General features: G+C 38.9%; 1 protein-coding gene across 3 annotated transcripts in view; it reads right to left on the bottom strand.

Moving 5' to 3' along the window:
• Positions 1-22,578, bottom strand: part of LUZP2 (leucine zipper protein 2) — a 164,796-nt gene that overhangs the window by 13,751 nt on the left and 128,467 nt on the right. For all 3 annotated transcript variants that reach the window (XM_021401212.1, XM_021401210.1, XM_021401213.1), the window contains one exon: positions 7,104-7,190. In XM_021401212.1, the coding sequence (XP_021256887.1) occupies positions 7,104-7,190 (87 nt within the window). The remainder of the gene's footprint in view (positions 1-7,103; positions 7,191-22,578) is intronic.

Below are 22,578 nucleotides of genomic sequence, written 5' to 3'. Positions count from 1 at the left end.
TCAATTCTTGAGAGCCCCCAGTCACTCCAGAAATACAAATCAAATCTGTCCCTTCATGACTCGAGGGCATTAGAGTGCACTGCGCACCAGTGTCCACCAGTGCCTCGTATTTCTGTGGGTCTGAAGTGCCAGGCCATCGAATCCACACAGTCCAATAAACTCTATTATCCCTTTCCCTCCCCTGCCCAATGGAGGGCAGGGCCCCTCTATTGGTTACCTGTAGTGAGTTCAGCAACTTCATCGGTGGTTAATCTGTGTTGTAATTCTCTCACCCGTGCTCGTAGTACAGGAGTGGGTTTCTTGTGCCATTTTTTCATGTCTTCTCCATGCTCGCGTAAGTAACTCCACAGGGCGGCATGTGCCATAGATCTGCCACCATCATTTGCTTGAGCAGGAAGGCGTCTGCCTTTGATAGCTGAGATTTTTGATGATACAGGTGAGGAGGAGAGTTCATTGCCTTTAATTAGTTTGATCAGCTCCTTCAGTAGGCTCTTCTGATCATCCTGATCTCCATCAGGTGTTTCCGATACTGCTACGGGTTCGTCACACTCCATCAAGAGGGACACATCCTCCGCTAGACCATTCTGTTTCTTCTTCATTTTCGCCAATTCTTCTCTTACCTCTGAGATAGCTGAAATGGAAATGTGGTTTGGGGGGAGTTTTTGCTCATAATTTTGGAGTGTCATAATCAGTTCATAAACAGGGGGCCTTCTCTGTAGGTCCTCCAATCTATCAAATGTGGCTAGCAGTGTACTGGCATACTGGGCTGGTGCTGTTTTGGTGAGTTTCTGCCATATATCCAGCGTACTTCTAATTCTCTCGGGATCATGCTGCTGGTGTGGGTTGTTAGGAACAAACCTGGGGTCATACAGCATTTCCACCACAGCTATTTCTCTCAAATACTGAATGCCCTTTTCAGCAGTGTCCCACTTTCTCATCTCAGGCTCGAGGTCATCTTTGAAGGGATACCTTTCCTTCACAGCTACTAACACTCATTCCCAAAGGGTGGCGGTTCCATCCAGGCATCTACTGATCCCTCTGTCAATGCCTGCGTCCCTGGCAATGCTCCCTAGTTGGCGAGCTTCATTACCGTTCAGGAGCACACTGCTGGCCCCGTTGTCCCAACACCGAAGCATCCAGGTGACAATAGTTTCATTCTGGTGCCGTGTAAACGCCTTTCTTGAGCCTATGATTTCGGTCATTTTCAGAGGTCGGCGGACAGTTGTAACAGTGAAGCCTTCCTCCTCCCTATCCTCTCCATGACTCGTTTTCTTCGGTTGCCTTTGTTGGTAACGATGCGTTTGGGGAGGGCCCCTCTCCTGGATCTTCCTCTACCTTCTCCGCTTCTTCCTTCCGTTCCAGACGCGAGGACACCCGTTTCCATTTCTGTCCTTCCACAGGAGCAACTGCCACAGATACTGGTGCCTCCTGTGCTTGCTCAGGTTTAGCCTGGGGGCTTCCCCCTCTGGTTCGAATTTCAGCCAGGAAACTCTCTCTCTCAAGAACAGTGTTGTATAGAGCTTGATAAGCACAAGCCAGGCCCCAAATAAGTTGTGCCTCCTCAGATCTGCCTAGGCCGCGCCATCCCTGACTCAAAAACTGACCGTGCTTCTTGGGATCCCACAGGTGTTCAAGGGTGAAATCCCATGACACCGGGGGTCCCCATGTTTCTAAGGTCTTCCCTAGGCCTCTCCATATTCCCTGCCACTCAGCATTTTCTGGTTTTTGGGAGAGTTTCCTCCACATAATGTAAATTATTATTAGGAGGAAAACATTCAAAGCAATTGGTATCACGATTGCTAGATTGAAATTCCAAGGGTGCGTAAGGAACTGAGAGGAGAACCTGGAAGCCAGCCTCACCATGGTGCTGTTTGTAAAACTAGCCACTCCCTCCGGGAGGTACAAGCACCAGGCCAGTATCTCCATCAGCGCCATTATGTAGTTATATGTACACACAACTCCAACACCATGATACAACTCCACACAGCTCCATGATAGCCTTAACCAGAAACCAGTATGTTCCGAGGAACATGATTTCCGTTAATGCTTTATGCATCATTCCAAAAATGGAAAGCAGATCTAATGCCCGCATTCTCCACCAACATTTGTCACGGTATTATCTAAGGGTCTGCGTCCGTGACAAGGGGGACAGGCACAAAAGGAAAAAAAAAAAACGAGAAAAGAGGAAGGAAAGAAAAAAAATTGCCAGCGAGTAGGGGCCAGCCCCCCGGGCGGTCTGGCGGCTAAAGCGGCAGGGAAGCCGCGGAGCCACACCCTGGGAAAAACAAAGGGAAGAGGGGAGAAAAAAAAAAAAAAGCAAGGGACTCGTAGGTGGATCTAACACAAAAAAAAACAGCGGCACCAATCTGAGGAGGAACAACTAATTTTACTAAATATATCAAAATGAGGCTACTAGAATTATGTTAGAGAGTTTACAGGCTGAAAATCTTACACAGTAAACTGCAGGAGGACCACGTGTTTTCTCTGCTGGGCTAGAAGGAACAGACCCCGCGTCTCCCACGCGGCTTCACCACCCCCTCTAACGCAAAGACCCCTGGGGAGTGCACCTCCTCCCCTCCCTCTCAGAGGGCCACACCAAAAAAGGTAGTTTGCAGTAACCAGGGAATTAACTCTTTAACTGCCCATACCTTACATGATGTGGAATACCGACAACAAAAAATCACAAAACCATAACAGTATTTCAGGCTGAAATTCATCAGGTCACAAGATCTTAGTTCTCTACTGTATGCATTACACACTTCTCTGACATGAGTGCGTGTTTTTTTTTCCTACACTGAATATGGATATTTTGATTTCTTATATTTCTTATTTTTTCTCATAATAATATAACTTTTCCAATTTTTGACCTTGGACATTAACTATATCACTAATCAGATAAACTATTAAAATGCCATTCTGCTGTGGAAATTATGTCATTAAGCAAGTTAGGTCTACATTTTATTGGAGGAGTCACCGCCCCTGGAGGTGTTCCAGAGCCACGGAGACGTGGCACTGAGGGACATGGTTAGTTGGCAGTATTGGAGGCAGGGGGATGGTCGGACTAGATCATCTCAGAGGTCTTTTCCAACCTTACTGATTCCATGATTCTATGTCTGTAAAGCATGCACATTTGTGTTCATATGACACCTCTGCTGCTTTCCATATCCCCCCTCCTATCATCTTATGATCTGTGCAGTCCTCATTTAAGAAGAAGCATTACTGAAATCACTTCAAGAATTTTATCATGATATTTATCATTGAAATTCTGTTATAATAATTTCTTTTCTTTCTCATTACTTCCTTGGGAAAGCAATGGGAGAACACGATGTCAAAGCTCTGCAGTTGAAACTGGCAGAGAACAATGAAGGTAAATTCTGTGGTTGCTTAGAAACACAGATAAGTTTTGCTCCAATACTCAGTGTCCTTTGTCACTGAATGATTAATGAGCATGCAGTGTTTATTTACTGCAGGAAATTAAAGCAGTAAATAAAAGCACTATCACTTTCATTTATCAGAGAAACTCCACAAGGACACTGAACAAGAAACTTAAGATAAGAAGAAAACAAAGAAACACTTCATAAAGTGTTGGGTTTTAGTACTACTGAGCAAATGTTTTTGAAGGATACACATAAGAAGCACTTGAAATGAAAAAGAGACAAAGTACATTTTTGTGTTAAAGCAGTTGTCCTCTGGGTGTCAAAAAAGGCTCCCAGGAGCTTCTGGGAAGAGGGAAAAGCAAAACAATACAAGGAAAACCTCTCCCTTCTGCACAGAGACTTTCAGGTGCCATCATAGGGAAAACACATCTCTGGACAATGCTATGACAAAGAGGTATTGACAAGACTACTCCAATCAAATAAATAACAAAAACTTTTTTACAACAAAACTGAAGCTAAAATTTATTGCCTTGGACAAACTTCAGATTATTTGAAACAGTCAAGATGTACTATCTACTACATCCTGCCTTCATCTGGCTATTAAAAGTCTCACATCAAAATTCAAATTCACAACAGCAAAGATGTCAGCAACATCTACAATTCAATACAATGTGTCTATTCAGATCTGGATTTTAATCAAATTCATTTGAATTCCTACTCTTCATCATGGCCTTAAGTTTTTCTCTTTTTTTCCCCTCACTTTTTCTTTTTCTAACAAATGACACAAGAGAATCTATCAGATGTTCTTCACTATCCAGCCTGTACTTCTCTCATTGGGAATTTAGCAGCTGTAAAACTTCTGATAAATACATAGACAAAACCAAATAAGGCTAAAAATACAAGAAAAACTCTGACGTGTTCCCAAAATTGGAATTTTCTCTAAGTGATAATGTTCACAAGTGCAAATAACAGCTTTTTACTATTGAAAGATGGTGATCCTTTAGGAAAATAAATTACTCATAGTTCCTTAAGGACAGAAAGTGATATCTCTAAAATAACAATACTAGGATGATTTGCAGAAAGTAGCATGTTTGGCTCATTTTTCAAAAATAATTTATTTATTTTCTTCCTTATCTGTAAATATATACATCACAGAATCGTAGAATTGCTCAGGTTGGCAGAGACCTTCAAGACCATCAAGTCCAACCTCAACCTAACCATACTACCCTAACTCTAACAACCCACCGCTAAATCATTAGATATGAAAATAATGACAAAAGGTTTCTATGTCATCATCTCACTTCTAGTATTGTCCATGCAGCTCTCATTCCAATGGACAGTGAATATAAAAGAAAGAAAAAACTTTTGTCTTAAACAACAACCAGGAAAATTATTCAAGCTAGCAATACATAGGACAAAAATTGGCCCAGGTATGGCCTTACAATTGTAAAACAGTTGCAAGCGTTGTAAAAATTTTACTTTAATTGGTGTCTCTGAAAATCTTGCTTTCATTTCTTCAATTAATGCTCAGGTTTATGAGAAAAAAATTTGGTTTTCATAATTTAAGCTTGTCTGGTATGAAATCAAAAGGTCAAGTGTGGGATCCTAGGAGAGAACATGGATTTGTCCTAAGTCTTCACTGGGATGGTAGCAGAGAAACAAGGAAAATTCTCTGGGAAAGGAATTATTTAATACTCTTTTGGCAAGAAAACCTAGAACTTTGAGTGCAGCCACATTTTGAAAATATGTATTTCTACAAAACCCAATGGATACTGCTATTTTTTGAGATCTACCCTTTCACTTTAAGGACCAGACTCTTTCAGTTTGTCCCGCATCCCAGAGGCCATGCTTCTTCATTATCCACTTTGTTATGCATAACAATACAAGTAACATTTTTAATAACACTGTAGGTTCTGTTTCTACTGGGAATAAATATTGCACTAGAGGTATATAATAATTGCGAGATTAAATGATAAAGTCTTAATCCTATGAAACAACTTAGATGGATAACCTGATTTCTACATCTGTGAATTATAATGTTCTTAGAAGAAGGAAGGGAACAGGGTTAAAGTTTGATTTATCTTCAGTCATGACAAATGCTTCAACTTCTCAAGACTTCTAACTCCCGTTAGAGATTTCCTCTGCCTTCTCAGACAAACACTTCATACCAGTTTGAGCCATGTTGACTAAATGGATGAGAATACAAGCTGGTAGCAGCACAGAAGAACACCCTTCTCCAAGTCCAAATAATTAAATCCCTGCTTTCATGGAAAAAATGTTTCTTTTTCAGTGTCTTTCATTGCATAATTTGACATAAGAATGAGTCTTTAGTTATTCTCCTGAGTTAAGCAATGGTTTAATTTCTCGTTTTTTTCCTCTCTGCTTTATATATTTCAGTAAAACGTTTGAATCTCTTTTCACAAATGTTCAGCAAAGCTCTACATAAATTAACCCATGTTTCATTAAATGTTTCATAACTTTCAAAAAGCGTAACCAACCACCAGTCATAATCTAAATGGAGTTAGCTCCAGCTTCAGAATTATAGATCTTATTCTTTCTACTCTTTCTTATTAATAAGAAGTAATGTCTTCTTCATCGTTAGACATAAAGAGTGCTGCAACAGCAAATTATTAACTCTTCTGTATGCACAATTTCTTTCTGTCTTTGCCCTCTCAAGAGGATGGGGCAGAGGAGAAGTCATTTATAACTGAATAAAATATTAATGTTTGCAATAAATGTGTGATATATGCAGCTTGTTTGCTGGCTGCTCTGTCACCTACATCTCTTCCCCAGACTTTTCTTCACGCTGCTATACACTGCTGTGATTGCTACCAGCAAGCCACATGCTCACCTCCATGGGGGATGGTTGCGTTTGGATGAAGCTGATGTGCTCAGCAGTGCATTCAAGAGCCACTGTGTCTGTTAGATATTTTTGCTGCCACCTCCTATATTTCATCTGCAAGTTAGTCAAGCCAGACCTATATTCTAGACTACTTAGCTGAGAATATATTCTGAAAAAAAATATATGTATATCCGTCATTCTTTCTGCTCATTTTTTCCTGTTTAATTTGTATTATTTTAATTGCAATCATAATGAATGTAAATAGGATTTGTGTCTCCAGCTCCCACCACGTTGTCTGGATGGGAGTTGTGACTCAGTAAAAGCAGCAGACTTAGCTCTCTGGCAAACGTGTCATAAGAAGAAGAAAGCTGGCAGCTTGCCCACACTGGGAGTAGATAGGATTGTCTACTTCCACTATCACACTGTAATCTCTTAGTTCTCAAGCTAACCATCTAATCATACCCCTGAAAGTTTTGTTTGTACCAAATGAAGCACCCATGACAGCGGTGTTTGATCATTAGTGGAACTGCTGTGTAAACAATGTTCTGCATCTTGCTTTGTTGCAGCAGCTCATTAATCAGGCTGCTGCATGAACAAACCAATTCTTGAAACAGTTCAACATCAGACTGTATCTTTCCCTGCTGCTTTTCTTCCCAAAATAGCTCTACAAGTCCTAAGGAGTAACAGAACTCGAGAGTACATGTCGAGTACAAGAATTGACTGTGAGGAGCACTTTCTCCTCAACACTTTAAGGTAGAAAATGGCTTATAAAATATATGCATCAGCTTGGCTAGGAGAAGTAAATCACACTGATAGTCACCCATGGTCTTAATGTTCTTATACAATCTAGATTAAAACCTGATGTCTAGGTGAGCTCAGCTTACATCTTGAGACTCGCACTCCTGGATGCTCTGATTTTCTTCCTTTCTTGAGGTCATGTGAAGACTCTCTTTCTCTGCTGAGGCATTTTGCTGGACATAAAAAAAAAAAGAAGAAAAAAAAATAAACCTACAGATAAAATTTCATAGAAGTCAAACTATAAAATTAGGAGAACCACAAAGATCAGATATTGCAAACTTTTAACTACTTCATACACTGCACTTAAAGTATGTTTTATAAACAGGAATGCTTTAATAAGCATTTTCATTAAATCACTCCTCTAGAAAGGATTACTTCTGCACAAATAATCAAGACTTTCAATCTGCAGCTGACCACACACAAGTGACTTAATTGCATAATGTCTTGTACGTTATTAAGCAAGATCAATACTTCATAATGCAATACAAGTTACACTACATTTTCTCTAGCATCAATATTTTGGGGAGGGGGATGGGAAAAGATGTTTTGTGAAATAATGAACATCATTTCATAACTGGTCTTTTATCTTTATTGAGTGATTTGCCTGTTTGGATTGCACTCATGATAATACAGTTCTTAAATTTCTTCCTGTTGAATGAGACAGATGTACATACACTGAATGATTCAGAGTACCTGTAGAATACACATTAACATGATTTTTTGATTATGTGCAGCAGTAAATCTACAAAGGAGGCCAGGAAAACCAGTCAGCTTGAGCCCTTATTAACACAGGAAAATAAATGCCTCCGCATAGATATCAGATTTCTCAGCATGTTGTACTCATTTCTACAACACCAGGGGAAGTCTGAGATATTTAGGGGAGACTACCATCAAGGAAGCATTACCCCAGTGCCTTGTTTTCAAACACTACTTCTAGGAAAATGCATTTCAAGAAAATTTCCCATTCTCATCCTCTTCAATACTCAAATTATCTGAGTTGTGATGCTTCATCCAAGAAGCATCCCTTCTTTTTTGTTCTCAGAAACAAAATGTAACATTTTTCAAGGTATTTCAGTTTTCATGCAACTGCCTTAACCAGTAGGATCAGATTCTGTAGCCGCTTGCACTGCTCAAGACACCAGTCAAGCCAGGGAACAGTAACAGGTCTGCTTCATTTGGTCTGATTTCTACTTGACAGGTATCACATCACTCCAGCAATTACACAACCACCATCCCCAACTGCTTTTCATATTGTTACCCTAGGCTGACAATGACCTGTATGCCTAAAGTTCTAGACTGAAGTGCCACAACACTTCTTGCACAGGTCACAGAAAGTTACCAGAACCAGAAAGACAAGGGTAGAGGACAGGAAGATGTCTTGCCAGGCTCACATTGATTCCTGTAGATTCAAGTTCCATCACTGCAGCCAGAATGACATCGGGCATTCTTGTGTTCTATCTACATACCTTTGATCTATAACACTTTTAAAACTAAGGCTTTTTACATGAAACAAGGAAAAAAGTCAATATTAAAAAAAAATCTATATTTTTGAATGCTTATCTGTTTGCTGATGATGTGGGAGGCTTTGAAGTTGGCTCTGCAAACAAGATTCTTTGTTATCAAAAGGACTTTCTCCTAACAAAAAATGAATACTCTATTCTTTGCCCAAATGAAGCCTATTTACTAGATTGACAGCTAACGTAATGGAACTGCCACCAAGCACTCTGGAGCAAACTGCTTTGGAAACAGTTTCTGAACTCCTTCCCAATTTGCCTAAAGCATTCTGAACCCTCCTCAGAGCTTTTCAATCCAGGATTTCACATATGAATATTTTTTCAAGGATCATTAACCCCCCCCCCCCCTTTTTTTTTTTGGAAATAGTTTTTAAATCGCAGAATCTTCCTGCTGAGACCTTACAAGCCTGACTAAAAACTTTGAATTTCAGATACTTGAAATAAGTAGCATTCTTCCAATACATTTAGCACATATACTTGCTGATGGAAACCACTGGAGTATGTGTTGCTTGTGGCCAAAATTTCAGAATGCTTATAACTGAAAAGCAATCCAACTTCATCACTTCTCTCAGTTCTCTTACAAAGTCTGTACTGGAAGAAACAACAGAGCTCATCTCTGCCACAGGCCTTTGAAATTTCTTTCACTTCGTACATTTTTCACTTCTAAAATCTTACACATTGCCTTCTCCAAGCATGCATTTTTATTGTACTCACTGTACGAATAAAGAAAACTAGAAATTTAGATCAACAGCATTCCACCTTTCATATTCTTTTGACTTTGATACACAGTTGAATTCTTTCCTGTTGTAATCATAGAATGGCTTGAGTTGGATGGAACCTCAAAGATCATCTAGCTCCAAGTCCTGTGCGGTGATTATATTACCCAATCCATCTTCCCACGTGGCTTTTCAGAACCACTGCACCACTCTCGAGTCACTGTTTGGTGACATGATTTGCCACAGTTCCACTGACAGGTCTACTTGCCAGGTGGTTTGTCCACACAAACCAGCACACTTATTTCCTGTCACTGAGACCATCACGTTGTTCTTTTCTATGCTAAGGGTTTCTAGTTATATTCAATTTCCACGTTAAAGAAGTACTTGGATTAAGGATACTCATAAAGATCTAATAAAGGGATTGTATGGCATTTTGAATGTAAGCAAACAAAGTAAGCAGTTTCTTGCTCAGTTGACATTCATGAATAAATAAATAAGTTGCATGAGAATCAAGATATTTTTCTCCAATGACAGACATTGTCATTATGATAAGCATACCCATAGTCTAGACTCTCAGTTGAGAAATCATTGGTTTTTACCCCAAAACAGCTTTTTACTGGCCCAACTCAAAATCATGCACAGAGAAAGACTTGCTAGCCAGCTGGCGTGCCTGCTCTGTCTGGCTGTACTTGGTGACATCAGGTTGGTGTCACGGTATTATCTAAAGGGTCTGCGTCCGTGACAAGGGGGACAGGCCCAAAAGAAAAAAAAAAAAAAAGAGAAAAGAGGAAAGGAAAACAAAAATTGTCGGCGGCTAGGGGCTGGCCCCAGGCAGTCCGGCGGCTAAAGTGGCAGGGAAGCTGCGGACCTGTGCCCTGGGGAAACAAAGGGAAGAGAGGAAAGGCAGGGCACTCGTAGGTGGATCTAACACAAAAACAGCGGAACCAATCTGAGGAGGAACAACTAATTTTACTAAATATATCAAAAATGAGGCTACTAGAATTATATTAGAGAGTTTACAGGCTGAAAATCTTACACAGTAAACTGCAGGAGGACCACGTGCTTTCTCTGTGGAGCAGGAAGGAACAGACCCCGCGTCTCCCAGGCCGCTTCAACACCCCCTCTAACGCAAAGACCCCTGGGGAGTGCACCTCCTCCCCTTCCCCTCGGAGGGCCACACACCAAAAAAGGCAGTTTGCAGTAACCAGGGAATTAACTCTAACTGCCAGTGCTTTACATGATGTAATGATGTGGAATACCGACAACAAAAATCACAAAACCATAACAGCTGGTGACTGGAGTGAGGCCGGTTTTGTTATGGTTTTGTGATTTTTGTTGTCGGTATTCCACATCATTACATCATGTAAAGCACTGGCAGTTAAAGAGTTAATTCCCTGGTTACTGCAAACTGCCTTTGGCTGGAGGTGCTGGCAATCACCTGCTTCCAGAGGGGCTGCTAACCAGGGCTCCTCAAAGGGACCACAAACAGGAAATAATCAGCACCTGAGATGTCCCTGCTTTGCAGCATGCTCAAGAGTTTCTCTCTTCTGGGAGACTTCTTATTCTTTTGGGATATCAATGAATTGTTGTGACGTCTAGGAAATCCAAACTTGCTCAAGGATTTGTAGCACTTACTGTGAAAAAGTAGAGCAGTTTTGAATGTAGCAAGCAGATGAAGATGTGAGAGATTTCTGGGCAAGGTACATAGTGCAAGAGCCAGAAATATCTCCTTTCCAACATCAGATCCATTTGACTGCTCTGGGAAACCAGAGACTTTGTCGGCACACCACTTGCACACACAGGCCAGCAACCACAAAACACCTCACATACTTTGTTCAAGAAAAGTGTGTTGATCCTGTCATCTCTCTCCCTTTTGGTTGCATCATTTGCAATTGCAGAAATACAGTTATTTTTTGAGATTGTACAATAGACTTTTTACCTGCTCTCCTAGTCCTATAAATTTCAGATGTTTTAAAATCTGTTAAGCCTCTCCACAACAGAAATCACAGATGAAGATGTATTATTGCCTGCAGAGACTATAAAGCAAACCGTTGCATCATAGTTTTTAATATCCCAACTTTACTCTTATTCACAGTAGAATAAATACATGAGAAGTTCAATTCTAATAACACTGCATCACCCTGGGTATTTCTGAGATGGCGATGGTCATTGTATACACATATACATATATTTGTATGTGCACATGCGTGTATATGTGTATATTCAGGAGAGGTAACCAACTTTTCTCTAGTACACAGTCAATATTATTCACCAACAGGAGGAAACGACATTGCTCACTTTTTGTTTCTATTTAATCTGCAACTACAGAGTTACATTTATATAGAGCAGTTCATCTCAAAGGACTGCAAATCCTACAGCATACCAGATGGTTAAATTTCTGCATACCGCTTCTTAAGAATTCCCTTGATTTTTTTTTTTTAATTTGCTTTATATTCAAACACCTTTGAGGTGGAAAATATCTGCTTTCTGATATATGTTATGCCCACACTGAACACTGAGCACAACAAGCAAAAGCTTTTACAGAGAATCTAGGAAAAACTCACTACCATGAAAACTGAAAGTTGTTGGCACATCTTCAACATGGATACTGAAAGAACACATTTTCCTTTCTTCCCATTTCACACGTATTTGTGTTGTTTGTGAAGGAATTTCTATGAGATGGATGTTCATGATAAGATCACATGGTTGAACATTCATCGGATGATGAGATATTTGGGATGATAGATGTTATATTTAGATACTAATTCCACAAATCAGCCATTTCAAAACATTACTACGAGTATGTAATTTTCCCTCATGCATGCACCTGCCTATCTCAGTATTATATTATGTTGGCCATAATATGGGCATTAAAATTTTTACATTTTTCTTTATGAGGCTCTACTACAGGATTCTTCCTCTCTTGGAAAGAAACTACTCTAGAAGAAGAAGAAAAGAAGAAGACTTCATAAATTGGTAGGAGTCAAGGAGGGTGTCATGAAGGTTTCAAGCATTATTTGTAGTATTTTCTACTAAATCACTATTTTCGCAATTAAAGTGAGTCTTCTCAAGAAAAAAATACCTATTTACTAACCACCTCAAAGCAGGGTAATTAATCTCTTACTTGAGCACTCTTTCTACTGGAGAGCCAGTATAACGCTCCTGGAACACCAGCGAGATGGAAGATGATGGTCTGCTCTCAGAGTACCCTCTCTAGGCGAGCTGGGCAACATAGAGAGCAAACTCTCATAAGTGGCTATAATATGGACCAAAAAAGAGGCTAAAAAGATAAAATAACAATAGTTTATCTTCCTCTGGTAATATACAAAACATACATGCATTTTCAGAATGGAGTGAAAGTCCTTTTCCTATGCACAGCAAACTCTGCTGAAAATTCATCACCCAGATAGTGCTACCCATTAAACAACAGCAAACAACAACATGAAAAGAATAAAAAAAGGCAGAAGTTATTATCATCATTATTGAGACAAGGTATCAAAAGACATATAAGAAAAGAGGCAACCATTATTATATATCTTATGTAATAATATAAAAAACAAAAGAAGCATTAGAGATGAATGGTAAGTGAAAAAGACCAAATATAGTATATTCTCATAGCACGTCTACATGACACCAACAGATAGTTATTCCTATGAGGTTGTCTCCATCTCATTTCCCTATCTCTAATTGTTGCTTGTCACATCACAAATTTAAATTTATTTTAAACAGTGAAAAAGCGTGGACATGATAACAATCAGCGTGCTCCAAAGGGCTCTCCCATAGTGCAATGCCATTTATAGATGGTGAAACAGAAGTATAGCATGGTAAACCACAGGATCACTTAATTAGTGGAAATTAATGGAAAAGAACTTTGTTTCTTTGAGTTGGTTGTGCTGCGTATTACAGGGCTTACCTCACACAGGAATAATAAGTGAATTAACAGTCAATCAAAATTAAGAATACTGTGGTAGAATAAAGAAATTATCTTCCAGCAAATGCAAGTTTCCTTTTGAGCCGCAGGCACGCAAAATGAATGAATGCATTTTAGAATTTCTAAGACTTCGCATGCATTTAAAACACAAAGATGGGAACAAATATAATTCAGGATGGCAAGTAAACTGTAATATACATTCCACAAAGGAATATCAAAACTTTATAAGCATTCCACATTATGCAATTAAAAATATTCAACTGCAAAGCACAGCTTGTACAGCATTTGTACAAATGCTATGTTATACAGCACAGCAGCTCCAGGCATCCATTTGTACTATGTGCTAAGATCAGTATTCCCTATTTCTCTTGAGCCCCAGTGAAATATTAATGCACACTTTGAAAGAAAAACCAAAAAACTTAATAAATGATATGTACATTTTAACCTATAAACAATATACCTGGAGATTAAGCTGACTTTTCAAATGTTTTCTTAATAAAAATGAAACATGCAGGCACAATGTTATCATTTGAGGAGGAAGGGTCACCTTGACAAAGTTTAATTGCTTTAGGCACTTACACAATCACCTTACTGCCTTTCAACTGAATATTGATGCGAGTCGGTAACTTTGGTTTTTTTGTTTTTTTTTGTTTTGTTTTTTGATCACAAAGCCGGCTGCTATTTTTGACTCTAAACTCATGTTGAAACAACTTTATGCAACTCTAGTGAGGCTAGTCTAATCTTAACATCATCTATTTGAGATGATACACTTTCAGTTATTTCTCCCACTTGATTTGCAGCAGGAGTTAGACACTGAATTTATCTATCTTTGCAGTTCTCTGGGCCACATCACTGTTGCATCATTACAGGGACATGGAAGAAGACAAACCACAGAATCACCAAAATGCATTTTATTTCCTGATATCTCAATTCAGAACTAGAGCAATGCTAAGATTCATTATATCCAACCTTCAATTTAATCTCACGGCTGAAAATGGAAAAGGCAGCACTTGGTTCTCACCAGATTAACATTTGTGCAACCAAGCTCAACTTTTAGTCCAAGTATTGAGATAGAAGTACTCCAGGTTAGAGTATTTCCCTGTACTCTGATGATCGTGATTTTTTGGGTAGCAGAGGCTGCCAATGTATAAACAGTCAGTGTTTACCTGGTCAGGCAGTTGGACTAGATGATCTCTGAAGGTTTCTTCCAACTGAACTATTCTATCTCCTATTCTAAATAATTAATTTGTAACATACTCCATAATCACACTGTAACCATGCCTTTGGTACTCATTCAGTAGTACAGAAACGTTAAATGAACAAACAACTGAAAACAATTGTCTAAACCTTGCAAAAATTGACGAGGGTGACATGCTATTAAAGGTGCTGACTGTCTCCTTTCAAATGTTGAAAGACAAAACAACAGCAGCTATCCAGTCCTTTTAAGTACAAAACAAAGCAAGCAACTGGAAATCTCACTGAGTTTTTAAAGTACAAGATTAACATACCAGAAGGCTAATAGTTTCATCTAGATAAAACACAGCTATAGTCTTGATTGTATACAAAATGCTCCAAAATGCTGTCAGGCTGCTTTTGTTTTCAGTGTAAGGCACTCCAGGAATGACCAACTTTTCAAAGGGTTTTGGAGTATGTGGAAAAGGGAATGTTGCAAATTGTGTTCTCTGTAGGAAAAAAAAATATTTGGGGTTTTAACCAATTTTTAATAGATTGGTTCAGCAAATAATGAGCAAAGAAGTCAAGGCTTGGACTTCAAAAAACATGTAATAGTCATATACACCTTTCCTCCAGGGGAAAGCTTGTTTGTGAAGAACAATGCTCACAAAAAGTTAAGCAGTGTGGATTTTGGTAACACTCCTGTAAGCAGGGAAAGTACTGATAGGATGTATACAGCTGTAATGCAAAACACTGAATTCCTGCATTGTTAAACATACTTTAATCCAGAGGATTTCCAGAGCTGTTCACAACAAAACAAAACAAAAACAGCATTAGGAAAGTACACAAGGCACACTTAAATGTCTACTTCAGTGTTTCTCCATGAATATTCTGTCAATATTTGACAGAATAAAACTACTAAATTTAATAAAGAACTGCCCTTATTTTTATTTTCCTTCACTTGTGAGAAGAGCATGATTCCTTAGATTACCATCTGCTTTACAATCACAAAGGATTTACTCTTTTCCTATTCATGTCTCTTTAGTGATGAGGTATTCCATAGCCATATATCGATTGTTCCATGAAGAAACGAGAATAGACATTACAAAATCAAGTCTTCATATAAGCTTTCTTCTGATCCATGTACAATACTTAACAATCTCAATTCACTGGCATCCTTAAAGCTAAAATGTTGCTCTCCCAATATTAGATTCTCAAGACAGCTTCACTATTCCACACTTCCTTCTTTCTAATTTCCTGAATCACTCATCCATTCATCACTCAGCACAGGTTTTCCACAGAAAACTAATATTAAAGTTTAGATCTGGTGATGAATCAGATGAAATACAATTTGTACATCTCTTTGCATTCATCACTTACTTGTTGTGACAGGACTATCTGCAAAATATGGAAGTAGATTTTCTTCAGGTTACTTAATAATTTTGAGCTACTATCTGTATAAGCCACCCCAGCACCATTTTCATATACATATTTTGCTGGTTTCCTGTATTAGATTCCATGAGCAGCTAATGGAATTCCGGCCCAGAGGTGAGGCACATCTGACGTTCACTCATTAAAACAGTTTCACAGTATGAATATTAGTGACTAAATAAAAGTTTTTCTCTTGTTCAACTTTTTTTCCCAAATAACCTATGACCAACAACCCAATGCAAGTTTGCTGTTGGCAGTGGGACAGAGTTTAGAATCATAGAACAGAGGCTGGAAAGACACTAGGATCATCTAGTCCAACCATCAACCCATGTGTGTGATCACTATAGAACATGCCCCTCCGTGTGACATCTACCTTTTTCTTGAACACCTCCAGGGATGGTGACTCTACCACCTCCCTCGGCAGCCTGTACCAACGCCTGACCACTCTTTCTGAGAAAAAAATGTTCCTAGTATTCAGTCTGAACCTCCTCTGGCACAGCTTAAGGCCATGAGTTGTGCATGGATCACTGACGGTTGCTGTATAGGTAGAGAAGAACCCACTGTGTAAAACCACAGATACATGGATTGTTAACTTCCAGTGGTTACTGAAAGGCAGACAATTTCCTCAGCAAAGACAGAAAATGCTATAGATAATTGTGTATAATAATAAGCTCATCTCTGTATAAATATGTGCATAATATGTGATATTTTCATTCTAACTGAAAGATTGAGGTAATTCTATGAATACACTATCTTGAATTTGGACCAAGAAGAACACGACCTTGCAATGTAAAAATGGAGAATGATCATCTTGCTCAAAGCCAGAATAATTTCAATTTCAAATACTGGAAAGCTTTCCTTTCTAAAAGGAACTCATCTCCGTACTCTTTGAGCAATTAGTTGTAGTTACAAGCAGAGCTTATTATGTGCTCTTGCCCACGTGGCTATGTTCCTCACAGGTCTGCTGATATCGCAAACATTTATCTACGCTCCTGCTGAGAATTTTTCTCATTAAGTAACTAACTACTGGAAAGCTCTAAAATAGTCCTACAGGGAAAAAAACAAGAAAACCAACAAAGAACAGAGATGCTATGTCAACACTACAATCACAGCAGTGTCTGCACAGGAGCAAACACCACAGAATCTGCCTGTAAAGCAGAGAGAACTGAAATTGCTAAGTTGCTTGAGCTATATACAACTAGCTGTAACTGACAAGGCTGCTACTTCTTCACACTTCTTCAGCTGTTCCTGTTGTCTTCACTATCAGCTGAAGCTTGAATGCTCTGGATGCTCAGGACAGCTAAATAACAGACAGCTGGGATTATTGTTTATATTTCATTACAATAATAGGAACATAAACTTGTGAAGGAAAAAATAAAAATAATAACCCCCTTGCTACTCTACGATTATGCCACTGTACTAAGAATCACACCTTTCACTCCCATTCCGCTCAGTATTTAGTCAGTATTTGAGGGGTACTAAAAGTAAAAAATGAGTTCCTGCTAGAATGCCAGCCCATATTTCCAAGCTGACAGTTACACAGTCATGTTAGCATGATGCCTAAATGAACAGCACTGCAGCACTTCTACATAAATTCAGTCAAGATAAATGACATCAGTTGTAGTTTACAACACTTCTGTTTTGGAAGGTATGTGTATTTCTGACAGATTATAAATACCTTACACATATATATTTGTATTCCCATAAAGGGTTTTTAACATCACTCTACAAAATACAGATGATCAACCTAGTACTCCTAGGAACATTTACCTTAAGTGATTTGTGAAATACTGAGCAGGCAGTAGTCATTGTTAAACTTGAAACTAAATAGAATACTTAAAAACCATGGGAGCACTGTAATGGGAAGAGTTGGAGATTTAAGATGTCTTCCTTTCAAAAATTTTCCGTAATTCTTGATCCTATGCTTAATGATTCCCTTTGCAAATAATTTAGAATCACAGAACCACAGAATCATAGAATGATTTGAGTTGGAAGGGACCCTTAATAACCAAGCCAATCTAAATCTCCACTCTTGTAGTTTCAAATCATTTCCCCATGTCCTATCAAAACACATCCTGCTGAAGATTCTGCCCCCTTCTTTCTTACAGCTCCCCCTATACATACTGAAAAGGCACTCTCAGGTTTCCCTGGAGCCTTCTCTCCCCAAACTTGTATTGATAGTGGGGATTGCTATGATCCAGGCGCAAGACCTTGCACTTGGCTTTGTTGAACTTCATGAGGTACTACTTGGCCCACTCCTTGAGCCTGTCTATGTCTCTCTGAAAGGCATCTCAAAGTGGTCTAAACCCAAACTTCATCAATACAGTGTCAATCTTCATAATAGAAAACAGGCAGGGTTTACAAGAGAATAAGGGAACTGTTGGATATACACTGCTCACTCATGAGTGAAGCTGTTTCCACATTATTTAAACACACTTCCTCTCAGTAAACATTAACTCAGAAATAGGCTGTGTGCCCAGCTGTGTCCTTTTTCTTCACTGTTTTGGGCTATTGCTTGGATGGCATCAGTATGTAGTTTGTCAGTACTGAACTGGAATCAGTTGTGATATATTAGCTCAGAGAAAGACTTTCTTTGGGCTCTTAAAACTACAGAGTGCATCTTTCCACGTGTTATGCTGAGAACATGAACGCATTAATTTGCAAAAATTATGCTGAGAACATGAAAGCATTAATTTGTAAAGTTTTTATATCAATGGTAAAATGGCAGATTAAGATTCTCAAGGTAAACAAGAAGTTCTTTACAGAAAACATTTGTGGCAAATATGTTTGCTGAGATTAGGTGCCCACAAGTGTTTCCTCTATCCTTAAATTGTGTAATGATAAAATAAATTCAAAGGGGATGCCAACATTTGCTAACTCCAAATAGTACTCCTACAGGATATCCAGAGACTGCTAGTAGAATTTTTGTTTTTAGTGGCCTAATTACTCGTGGACACATACGTCTAACACCAGAATGCGATTAGCTTATTTGATATGGATCATTTCACTTCTTATTTCTTTTAATAGTCATTTGTTTAGCAGTAGCTCTAGATGTCTACTGTAAACTTATCTGCAGATAAAACAACAAGAAAATATAATTAACTATGCTTAAAAATGGAAGAAGTTTTTGTTGGATCATCATACGTTTAACCAGTATTATTAGAGAAAAATTTACTAACGTAGGTATAAATGTCAGTCACATACATATTTATGATCTAAACTTATAATTTGACATTCTCTTAATCATTATCAAATTTTAACATCTGCTTTCTTTTGTATTGGGCAAATTGGGATACTTAATATTTTGTAGTATGGAAAGTTCAAGGATGGCTAAAGAGAGAGAGGTTTAATATTCACGAGTACAAATAAGTATGTAAACAAATCTTCTCCCTCCTACCTTGTATGTAGCTTTGAAAACTCCACTGAATTTCATTTTAAAATATACTCCTGATTGCTGAGAAGTTTGTCACGGGATGGACAACCCTGGCATGAGACTGGGAGAGCCCCAGATAAGGAGGCAGAGGTTGTCCTTGGTGAAAAGGACTAATTGCTCCTATTATCAATTCTCCTGTCTTCTACTGCTGCAGCCATGGGCAGACATCATCAGACTACGTCCTCCACCTCTCAGCCAGAAACTTTCTACGGAGACACTGACCTAAGAATGAGGAAAGACACACAGACATGGTCTGCAAAGCATCACAGTCTGGGAAGATGGAGGCTCCCCAAAACCATGGACAAAAGGGATCTCCTCATCAGTCATCATCTCTGTGTTCCACCACGACTCTACATGCAGCTGGTGGCTTCCCAGAGCCACTGGGCAATGGGAATTTTGCAACAATTTCCTTTTTTGGTTTTGATAACAGAGTACAAACTCCTTTCTCTCTCTCCCCTCCCCCCCCCCGCCCCCCAATTTTCTACCATTTCTTATGTTTTAAAACAGGCTAACCATTCATGGAGAAAAATACTTCAAAGTTTTACAAAATGTAACGTGCATAAGATCCTAGGCTTGATTTTTCATTTGTTGCTTGGTTTTTGACTTTATAATACTTAAACTGAAGCAACCAAATGAATGCATTGCTTCCATAACAGTCTTGGTTCTCTGCATCCACCACAAAGGAAAAAGCAATTAGCCGAGGGACAATTAACATTGTACAACACTTCTTACATTTCAGAGCAGCAGTGATATATTGTCTCAGGATATGCTTTATAGGCAATTACAGCCTACTCAGATGAACATAAGCAGATACTGAAGTTACAGTCACAAGCACGGGCGTTTGCATTTTCAGGAAGACAAAACTCAGTGCCAGATGAGCTACAGACCCCAGAAGGACGTCTGTGTGATGTTGGAACCCTTCTGAAGCGGGAGCTAAGTTTCAGAACTGAGCTCACAGACAAGGCTTTTTAATTTAAGAAAAAGTAAGAATCCCAACAGAGGTACACTTCCCCAAAATAGACTGTTTTCTTCCAATTCTCTGTTTTTTTGAGCTCTTTTTCTAAAGCCAATCCTCATTAAAAAAGTCCTTGACAAAACAGTTGTCCTCATGGCCACAGGTATATGAACAGAAACTAGGGCAACTGCTTTTAAAGAACTATCTCATTATGTATAGTAATGAAAAAGATTCAATATCTGTCACCTGCGACAACGTACTAAGGCTTCCCTTCCATCTGCACCTCCGCGTGCAGGGGCATACGGGACACATACACGGTATGTAGCGCCGAAATGCCAATTTAATGCTGCACAACAAGGCTACTTATACCCGTACACGCGACTGCTCCGTATACCTGTGACCCCCCGGCTCCTCCCCAGGTGCTCGCAGGCACCACCCATCCCATTTAACCCCGCAAATATCGATGTAAAAACTCATTAGTTATCACTTCAAACATTCAATTTAACCACCATCCACTTAAATTTAAGATTTTAACTAGCTTAGGCTTAATATTAAAAACCTTAATTGTTTTAATTGAATGTGAGCTTTTTCATAAACGAATGGCACATTCCTTCAGAGTAGTACTCTCTTATCCAAAACAAAATACATAGCATTTTAGATATGTACCACAATAAATTAAGAAGGTGTAGCTTAAAAATTATGGAATTAAATGTCAGCTTTAGGTCAGAAGGTGACTTCTTAAATTACTCAAAACTAAACTGAACTTGAATGCCTTAAGTCTATTTTTTATGCTTGATGTTTCAATGCAATGGTTTTAATCATATTACTAGATTATTCAGTACACCCCAAATACTCAGTTCTCAAGAATCAATCAATTATACACCTTTGTTAATATTTTCCAAATCACATCTTTCCTCAAATAAAAGAAAAATAATAACTATCTCTAATGTTCCCCTCTTGGCTTCATATATAAAGTGAAGCTTTGTAACAGTAGATTAATAATAGACACTGTACACAGGATACTCACATTAACAATTATCATCAGCTACTTGTACCCTGTAATAAGGTGAAGAGGTCAAAAAACTAATCTATGAAATGAGGATAATTATAAAGATAATGTCACTAAAACTTTAACAATATAAATTCTAATGACACTAATAAATGAAAATGTTATTATTTTGGGATACGAACTAAAAGAGATGCCAACTGCTCTTTTTTTTTTCCCCCTCTGGTTTCCATTGATTGTACTTAGTTAAAAAAAAAAAATCTAAAACTAATTTACTATCAAGGGAATGTGCTAATAATGAAGACTTCTTTAAAGTAAGCAAAAAAATCAAAGAACTTCAGCTTTCAGTTTAATGAACTCTGGTGTTAAATGTTTTCCAGCATGTAATAAAATTTTATTAAAAATCAGTCACTGAAGAACTGTAGAAAAATGTCTGTGGAAGCTTTCTGAGCAGATAACAAAATCATACTCAATTTGAGGCAAATTCAGGAAATAAAATATAGGAGGAAGGGTTCCCATACTCTTATGAATAGTCATTAAAGAAAAAAATAACACAAGACTATGACTGGCATTCAGTTAATTGTAATGATAATGAAAGTCTGGAAGCCTAAAGGGAGTGACAAAAAGCAGAACAGGAGAACATTTCATGAAGGTATAGGCCATGCTGTTGTAGTAGGCGTGTTGTGGACCTCGGTTTGTAATGCGGAAAGGCCCTTCCCCATAAGCTTGTTATTGGTTCGCCTGAGAGGCTGAGCCTGTGTCGTGGACACAGGGGATTGGGCTTCTTAGGAGCATAACAATTCCATGTATGGCCTGTCGGAAGTGACAGGTCAGAAGCGGGAGATTCAATATGATTGGCCAGGAGCACCGCGTGAGCTTCTGGAACAGTCTAGCAAGAAGATAAGAAACACTATATATTTCTTTAGCTTTTACCAATAAACGCCATTTTGCTGCACATCATATTGATGCTGTGTGTGGTATTTGGCCAGGACCGGGTTTAGGTTCCTTTCGTGCAAGAACAATACAAAAAAGGGGTCGCCGGAGCTCGGTAACGAATGGTGCCGAAACCCGGGACCCATGTTGTGTTGGTTTGCACGGGTGCTAGGCTGGCACCATAACCTGCAGCGGGGAAGCGCTTGCAGAAGGCCCGGGGTCTTGAGCCTTACCGGCACAAGAGAGAGGGTGAGTCTCGTGAGACATATCGGCGAGGAAGACGCCACAACTCCAGCCATGGAACAAGTTATTAAGGTATTGCTTTCGTTTTGCAAAGTTTATTGTGGGAAGAATTCTCCTTCTGAGAAGGAAATTGCTGTGGTGCTTTCTCGTTTAGAACGAGAGGGCACGATAAAAACCCCACGTGATATACTTAATTATCAAAAGTGGGATGCCTTTACCATGGCTC

The sequence above is a fragment of the Numida meleagris genome, chromosome 6 (assembly GCF_002078875.1).
Source record: "Numida meleagris isolate 19003 breed g44 Domestic line chromosome 6, NumMel1.0, whole genome shotgun sequence".
Lineage (NCBI taxonomy): Eukaryota > Metazoa > Chordata > Aves > Galliformes > Numididae > Numida > Numida meleagris.
The sequence above is the reverse complement of the archived record's forward strand: the minus strand, read 5'-3'. Positions and strand labels throughout refer to the sequence as shown.